Source organism: Pinus tabuliformis, chromosome 6, assembly GCF_031772625.1.
Source record: "Pinus tabuliformis cultivar Carrire ecotype Pingquan chromosome 6, CPIR1, whole genome shotgun sequence".
Taxonomy (NCBI): domain Eukaryota; kingdom Viridiplantae; phylum Streptophyta; class Pinopsida; order Pinales; family Pinaceae; genus Pinus; species Pinus tabuliformis.
This window is the reverse complement of record NC_142292.1, coordinates 1,568,665,075-1,568,674,394: the sequence shown is the minus strand read 5'-3', so window position 1 is coordinate 1,568,674,394 and position 9,320 is coordinate 1,568,665,075. Positions and strand designations below refer to the sequence as shown.

The window sequence follows — 9,320 nt, the reverse complement described above, 5'->3', positions numbered from 1 at the left end:
GCCAGTCAACAAAATTATAGTGCTTGCTAAACATTCATTTGCATCCAATCTTGTGAGACCCTTACCTACGCAATAGTAGAAGCTTTCTTGCTGCGCAGCAATTTGTATTCCCCAACTGCGCACAACGTCGTGCATCCTGAAATATTGTACGAGTCCATCAATGTCTCTCACTGTCAGTTCAATCAAACAACGGTCTGCTAAATTGTTGAGGTAGATCTTCCGATGTGGAATTAGTCGTGGCCAACCTGATCTTGCAGCAACCCTTCTCCCAACCACAAGATAATGATGAGCTCTACCAAAATAATTTGGTCTTCCTGGACGGCAACAGTGAAGTACAGAAAGCACAATTGGATATTAATATTGCAGTTGCCCAGTGTGTCGTAACTCAACCTGAGGCAATCATAGACAGGTTGAAGGTCTTGCATGTTGGCGTTCGACAACCTGTGGACTGCCAAGTCCCATTCTTGTGCATCAATAATTCCTACCATTGCCCTCCCTACTGCTTTGATTTCCAAGGGAAGCCCTCCACACTTTGTACACACAACCCTCGCCTTTCCTTCGTCAATGTTTGCTGGCAGATTTCCATTGTTATGTGGAAATGCATGATAAACAAACAACCTCCAACTATCATCCTCAACCAAATCGCGTAATGTAATCAATGTGGACTTATTTGCATTAACTCCCATCTCCAGCAACGTTTTCTGGTTCCTTGAACTCACAACAATTTTGGTGGTGGAATGGTCGGCTAGCCGGAGTAGACCCAATTCCTCTAGCAATCTGCCACCCTCCTCCCACACATCATCCAAGAACAACACAAACCTTTTGCCCTGCATACTCTCATGCAACCATATTTTTATAACTTCTTCATTCATATTTTGATCTGGATTTATGTTTGCTTGCATGGCTATTTGGGAAGAGAGTTGATTCCTAAGATTTGTGAAAGCTGGAGGCTGCGAAACAGTCAGCCAAAGCAACAATCCATTGGAAAATAAATCCCTCACATTTTCACTACTGAAGAAGGTCTTGAGGAGGAGTATTTTACCAGAACCACCCTTGCCAAGCACGCCAATGCACGAAAAGGAAGACTCACCCTCTGCCTCCATCACTGACTTCTCTAGTGTTGCAAAGTCATTGTGTTGCCCCACGATAAGGGGTTCATTGATGAAGAAACCTCTTGAAGCATTAGGTTGGGTGGACGTTGTAAAAGTAGAGGCTAAAACTGGAGAGGCATGCAACTCTTCGATTCTTGAAAGTCTCTCTAGGAGCTCCTCATTTTGGAGCATGCTAATCAAAGGAACTGATTAGAGATGCTTTCTGATATCTGAAATCAAACGAGTAATCCTTCTACTCATTCTATGACGAGAAATCACGTCATACTTAGCGATTGTACTGCATTGTTGCGCCATTGCTGATGCTGATCAGAGAAGCGCATCCAACTCCTTAAGCCATTTATTAACAGTCAAGGGTCTCAGCTTATTGTTGCTTTGAGGAATTAATATTTTCTTGCTATTTAATTGCAAGTGATAGTGTTGGATCTCCTTCAACTTTGGCTCAATTTCCATTACTAAGCGCTTCAGATTGGCTAATTCTTGTTGGCAACAGAGAGCAATGTTAACGTGATGGATGATCTGGTGGATAGCCATGTTTATGCCCACACCAATAAATCCTGATACGAAACTAGGATCACCCATGATAAAAAAATATGTTCAACTCCCTTGATAGCACAAAATAACAAAGCCCTAGAACTGTGAATATCAAGATTAAGAAATCTCAAAATGAAAAATTTTGTCCAGCAAATGAAATCCTCAACCAATATTAACACTATAAGAGCAGAGCCTTGTGGAAGGGAACCAGAAATTATGTAACTAAAAACCAACCCGGGATTGTGAACACTAATGCTGAGATTTTGTAACCTATAACTCTCATACATTGATAGATAGGACCAAATAATTGCACACTTATAGTTGTGAAGTAGCGTCATAGTTAGTTTTTGTCATTTCAATAATGAAAAAAAGATTCTTTCAATTTTTTTCCAAGGATGTGAAAGAGTTGTTAAGATCCATTAGGTTTTTCCCAACTGCTGCCTACAATTACAGAAGTGAACTTAGTCATTTTCTTAATTTTTGGAAACCAACTGCAGTGATTTCCTTAAATTACGGAAATCAACTGCAGTTTATTAATTTCTTGTTGGGAGCTTCTGAATTGGTCCATTACTCCATCTGGAGTTCTCTATCATGATCTGTGGAACACCTGACACATAGCCAACAAAAGCTTGATGGAAGCTTGGCTATATATATTTTTGTTTGGTCCCCAAGCTTGTATCTCAATCCCCTTCAGTTTTACACCATCAAGTTGAGAGAGCAGAGCTTGGAAGTGCCTTCAGATTTTCTGTAGTGATTTTTCTTGTCTCCATTACGTTTCACAGCTTGATGAACGGGAGCACTCTCTATTTGGGCATTTATCTCTCCTCATAACAGTTCTGCGATTGTCTTCCCCATTTTGTTGTCTCTATAATCATGCAATTGCGGCCTCGGGTAGTCTGTTCAGGATTTCCACTCCCATCTTTGGAGATATAGCACCCATTTTTCATTGCAAACCAGACTACTATCATCTGCTCTTTTGTCGGTAAAATTCATTCTAGCACGGTAGTTTGATACATTTCATTCTTGGGAGAGCTTTTGGGTCCAGCGTTCTGAGATTTCTTGAATCTTCTTCAAATTGCTGGTTTGATCGAGCAAACAACGCCTGCAAACTCATCTGCTGGTGGAGGCTCCCAGAATCCAAAATTATTACTGGTATTAACATCAATGGCTGGAGGTAATTTATCTTGGGCATAAACTTTAACATTATTAAAGTTTTATTTTTCGATTCTTTTTCCGCATTATAGTAGAATCGTTATAATCGTTATTTAGCTATCATGTTTTTTGGCTAAGAATTTGGTATCAGAGCCTTATTTTATCTCTGCCTTGGTGTGTGCAAATTTACAAAGGTGATTTAATTTATTTTATCTTGTGAGCAATTATTGCCATCATTTGGAGTAATACTGATATTTATGGCAGTTTTTACTCATACTCTGTCACTTATAGTTCTCTTATAGTTCTGGTTATATTAGTGCGGAGTCATATGGAGTTTATTTAAAATGTCATTTTGACTTATTCTTTTCACCAAACACTTTTCTTTTTTTTTTACTCTACTTAAAGAAATGTTTATAATTTTATAAGTAAATTTTGAAGTGTTTCGTCAGTGCAGTAATTGTTTCCGCCTTCCGTATTTTTTAAATTCCTTCATAATAAACTGTGTATACGCCATTTCACGTAGCATGAAATGTGAAGTATTGTGTATATTTTTGTTTATGCAATTTATAATAAATAATGTCTAGTGATCCATATAATTTTAATTGATTAGAGAATAGCCACAACATCTCTAATTAAATAATATTATATATTATGATTGGTTAGGATCACATAAAGATTATTTAGACATTAAATTGTAATTAATTATACTAAATATAATAAATTTTATCCTACATGAATTTTTATTATATTTATGTAATTAATTAGGATAAAATATTCGTAACTTACCCACATGAATTATGAATCAATAGTTTTATCATAAAGTTCAAAACTAAGATACAAAAAATATCAAATTATAAATCATAATATACCCTTTAGAATTATGAATTAAGCGAATAATTTGACAAATTCTATCATAAAGAATAATTGAATCTGCTTGAATTAGAAATTTGGCCCACAGGCAATTTTTATGTCATTAGATTCAATTTTGAGCATGATTTACATTGGTAAAACATGAAATTTTATTTAGGCCTCAATTTTTAACTTAAGCATGTGATCTTTAATTTTATGCAGTTGTACAACCTGCAAATTTCTCTGAAATTCATTGTGATATCCCTGAACTTAAGGGAGATAACTATAAGGTCTGGAAGGAGAGGGTTCTCCTTCATTTGGGGTGGATGGACATAGACTATGCTATTAGGAAAGATGAACCACCAGCACTCACTAATACCAGCATTGCAGTGGACATCATGCTTTATGAATGATGGGAGCGATCTAATCGCCTAAGCATGATGTTCATTAAGACTAAAATTTTAGCTAGTCTTCGTGGTTCCATTGATTAGCATGAAAAGGTCCGAGACTTGCTGAAGGCCATTGATGATCAATTCGTCACTTCAAACAAGGCACTAGCAAGCACCCTAATCATGAAGTTCTCGTCCCTAAGGCTCACCAGCGTGAAAGGTGTGCGCGAGCACATAATGCAGATGAGCGACACTGTGGCTCAATTGAAGAAACTCGAGGTTGAAATATCGGAGTCCTTCCTGGTGCACTACATCCTGAACACCCTTCCACACCAATATGGACCTTTCAAAATCTCATACAACACACATAAGGATAAATGGTCAATTAATGAACTCATGACCATGTGTGTTCAAGAGGAAGAGAGACTGGTGATGGAATTGGGAGAAAGTGGAATGCTGGCAACGTGTGGAAAGGGAAAATCTCAAGCCAATTGGAAAGGGAAAGGTAAAGTACCTCCCCAAGCTGATATCAAGAAGGATTCCAAGTGTTTCTTCTGTAAAAAGAAGGGACACATGAAGAAGGAATGTGCCAAATTTCAGAAATGGCTTGCAGACAAAGGTAATTTAATCTCGTTCATTTGTTATGAATCTAATATGGTTAACGTCAATATTAACACATGGTGGATTGATTCTGGATCAACAATTCACATTTCAAATTCCTTGCAGGTTTTGCAAAACCTAAGGAAGCCGGTGGGAAGTGAACAAAACATCTTATCAGGAAACAAGATGGGCTCGCATGTGGAAGCTATAGGAACATGTTATTTAACTTTAAGTATCGGCTTTGCTTTAGAATTAGAAAATACCTTTTATATTCCAAGTTTTTCTAGAAACTTGATTTCAGTCTCAAGGCTTGTACCTTTTGGATATTCCTTTAACTTTTCAGAAAAATCCTTCAATATATTTTATAAATCTGATTATGTTGGGAATGGTATTTTGTCTAATGGTCTTTACTGCATTAATTTACAAAACAATGTCACTTATGATTCAATGCATGTTCACACTGGCACTAAAAGATGTGTTATTAATGAAGATTCCTCTAAATTATGGCATCGAAGACTAGGTCATATCTCCATAGAAAGAATTAAAAGATTGGTAAATGAAGGGGTGCTTAACACTCTGGATTTTACTGATTTTGAGACTTGTATGGACTGCATAAATGGAAAGCAGACCAACAAGTGAAAGAAAGGTGCTAATAGGAGTTCGGACATATTAGAGATCATACATGGTGATATATGTAGTCTAGACATGGACTCACATGGTCAGAGATACTTCATCTCCTTTATAGATGATTACTCATGATATATGTATCTCTACATCCTTCATAAAAAGAGTGAAGCATTAGATGCCTTTAAGATCTTTATGGCTGAATTAGAGAAACAATGCGGCAAGCAAATTAAGATCGTGAGATCAAATAGAGGTGGAGAATATTATGGTAGATACACAGAGGATGGACAAGCACCTGGGCCATTTGCAAAATTTCTTCAAGAGCATGGGACTGTTGCCCAATACACCATGCCTGGTTCACTCGACTAGAATGGTGTAGCAGAAAGAAGAAACCGAACATTATTGGACATGGTGCGGAGTATGCTTAGCAGCTCCAATCTTCCTAAATCCTTGTGGACTGAAGCACTTAAGATGGCTGTGTATATATTAAACCGAGTACCAACCAAGGTTGTTCCTAAAACGCCATTTGAATTATGGAAAGGTTGGAAACTGAGTTTGTGACATATGTGCATTTGGGGATGCCCGTCTAAAGTGAGAATTTATAATCCACAAGAGAAGAAGCTAGACCCAAGGACCATTAGTGGTATTTCATTGGATAAGCTGAAAGGTCTAAAGGTTACAGATTTTATTGTCCATCTCACAGCACTAGGATTGTGGAATCAAGAAATGCAAAGTTTCTTGAAAATGACTTGATTAATGGGAGCGATCAAACCAAGAACATAGTTTCTAAGAAGGATCATTTAGAGTTTCAACCTTCCACCTCAAGTGATAGATTGGTCATTGTTCACAGCACCCCTCAAGTACAAACTGGTGGTGAACAACCAATTGTTGAAGTTCCACAAGCTGCTGACGACATTCCAGTAGATCAGGTAGTTCAAGAGTTGCCAAGAACTTTTGAACAACGAGTTGAACCACATACTTCTCAGGGAGATGATGGTACAACATTAAGAAGATCTACTAGACCAAAGAGAACAGCAATTCCTGCTGATTATGTTGTGTATCTGCAAGAATCTGACTACAACATTGGAGCCAAAAATGATCCTAAGTTATTTTCACAAGCTATGAGTTGCAAAGAATCAAAATTATGGTATGATGCCATGAAGGAAGAGATGAATTCTATAAAGAGTAACGAAGTCTGGGATCTTGTTGAGTTGCCTAATGGTGCAAAAACCATTGGATGTAAATGGGTCTTTAGGACAAAGAAAGACTCATTGGGAAACATTGAGAGATACAAGGCAAGACTTGTTGCTAAGGGATTCACTCGGAAAGAGGGAATCTACTAAAAGGAGACTTTCTCTCCTGTATCTAAGAAAGTTTCCTTGCACATTATTATGGCATTAGTAGCCCATTTTGACTTGGAGTTGCAACAAATGGATGTGAAAATGGCATTTCTTAATGGAGATCTAGAGGAGGAGGTTTATATGAAACAACCTGAAGGATTCCCCTCTAGTGATGGTGGGCAATTGGTTTGCAAGCTCAAGAAGTCATTATACGGTTTAAAACAAGCATCCCGCCAATGGTATTTGAAATTCCATAATGTAATTTCTTCTTTCGATTTTGTAGAAAACATTATGGATCAATGTATATACCTGAAAGTTAGTGGGAGTAAACTTTGTTTTCTTGTTTTATATGTGGATGACATTTTGCTAGCAACCAATGATAAGGGTTTGCTACAATGAGGTGAAACAATTCATCTCTAAAATTTTTGATATGAAGGATATGGGTGAGGCATCTTATGTCATTGGCATTAAGATCCATAGAGACAGATTTCGAGGCATCTTGGATCTGTCTCAGGAAACCTATATTAATAAAATTTTAGAGAGATTTCGGATGAAGGATTGTTCACCAAGTGTAGCTCCCATTGTGAAGGGTGATAGGTTCAATTTGAACCAATGCTTGAAGAACGACTTTGAAAGGGAAAAAATGAAGAACATTCCATATGCTTCTGCTATCGGAAGCCTAATATATGCTCAGGTCTGCACAAGACCTGACATTGCATTTGTTGTGGGAATGTTGGGACGATATTAGAGTGATCCAGGTTTAGACCACTGGAGAGTTGCAAAGAAAGTAATGAGGTACCTTCAAGGAACCAAAGACTACATGCTTATGTATAGACGGACGAACAACTTGGAAGTAATTGTCTACTCAGATTCTGACTTTGCTGGATGTGTTGATTCACACAAATCAACATCAGGATACATTTTTATGATGGCCAAAGGAGTTGTATCATGGAGGAGTGCCAAGCAGACCTTGATTGCTACTTCCACTATGGAAGCCGAGTTCGTCTCCTATTTTGAGGCTACTTTACATGGTGTATGGCTTAAGAGTTTCATTTCTGGGCTTAGAATTATGGATTCCATCTCTAAGCCATTGAGAATATATTGCGACAATTCAGCTACTATTTTTATGGCTAAAAACAACAAAAGTGGGAGTCGAAATAAACACATTGACATTAAGTATTTAGCTATAAGGGAACGTGTTAAAGAAAATAAAGTGGTCATTGAGCACGTCAGCACTTAGTTGATGATCACTGATCCTTTGACTAAAGGCATGCCACCGTTTAAATTCAAGGATCATGTAATGAATATGGGACTTGGTTCCATTATGTAGTTTCTCATTGTATGGAAAATGTTATTTTAATGAAATTCTTAATTATTGTGATGTTTTTCTCATATTTATGTGCACCTTAATTTGATTTGAGAAAATTCATCTATGTAGGACCAGGAATAAACATAAGGTTTATTCATTAAGAAATTGTTGCCACACAAATTATAATAAGAATACATACATAGTAATACATGGAAGATAATACTGTCATTAGAGGACTTATCGCCATGATTCGTGTATCTATTACTTAATACAAATTATCAATGGGTTTTAAGATGAGACATTAAGATTGGAAGTATGGACCAAGTTGAAGAATGTTAAGCTCCATTAAGTTTTTCCCAACTGCTGCCTACAATTACGGAAGTGAACTGCAGTCATTTTCTTAATTTCTGGAAACCAACTGTAGTAATTTCCTTAAATTACGGAAATCAACTGCAGTTAATTAATTTCTTGTTGGGAGCTTCTGAAGTGGTCCATTACTCTATCTGGAGTTCTCTACCATGATCTGTGGAACACCTGACACATAACCAACAGAAGCTTGATGGAAGCTTGGCTATATATATTTTTGTTTGGTCCCTAAGCTTGTATCTCAATCCCCTTCAGTTTTACACCATCAAGTTGAGAGAGCAGAGCTTGGAAGTGCCTTCAAATTTTTGTAGTGATTTTTTTTTTGTCTTCATTATGTTTCACAGCTTGATGAACGGGAGCACTCTCTGTTTGGGCATTTATCTCTCCTCATAACAGTTATGCGATTGTCTTCCCCATTTTGTTGTCTCTGTAATCATGCAATTGTGGCCTCGGGTAGTTTGTTAAGGATTTTCACTCCCATCTTTGGAGATATAGTGCCCATTTTTCATTGCAAACCAGACTACTATCATCTCCTTTTTGTCAGTAAAATTTATTCTGGCACGGTAGTTTGATACATTTCATTCTTAGGAGAGATTTTGGGTCCAGCGTTCTGGGATTTCTTGAATCTTCTTCAAATTGGTGGTTTAAACGAGCAAACAATGCCTGCAAACTCATCTGCTGGTGGAGCCTCCTAGAATCCAAAATTATTATTGGTATTAACGTCAATGGCTGGAGGTAATTTATCTTAGGCATAAACTTTAACATTATTAAAGTTTTATTTTTCGATTCTTTTTTTGCATTATAGTAGAATCTTTATAATCATTATTTAGCTATCATGTGATTTGGCTATCAAGAGCATGATCACCATTATAGCAAACAGTGAAAACGAGATTTGTGATAGCTTGTGCGGTAATGAGTAATGAGGGCCCTTCCAGCTCCCGATGCTTTCTTTTCTATGGCATGATCAACAGAATTCTTCATTTCATTTGACACAATTGTTTATTACTTATTCTATTATTTTTCCTTGGCCCAATTTTTGTTGGGATGC

The 9,320-nt window shown here is 37.2% G+C and overlaps 1 protein-coding gene across 1 annotated transcript; it reads right to left on the bottom strand.

Annotated features, from left to right (window-relative positions):
• Positions 1 to 230: 230 nt before the first annotated feature.
• On the bottom strand, positions 231 to 1,103 carry LOC149264762 (putative disease resistance protein At1g61300). Its single transcript, XM_089400727.1, has one exon. The coding sequence runs from the start codon at positions 1,101 to 1,103 to the stop codon at positions 231 to 233; it is 873 nt and encodes a 290-aa protein (XP_089256853.1).
• Positions 1,104 to 9,320: the final 8,217 nt, after the last annotated feature.

Bases quoted from the DNA above. Each gene is read 5' to 3' on its own strand.
- LOC149264762 (XM_089400727.1), bottom strand. From the start codon at position 1,103: ATGGAGGCAGAGGGTGAGTCTTCCTTTTCGTGCATTGGCGTGCTTGGC.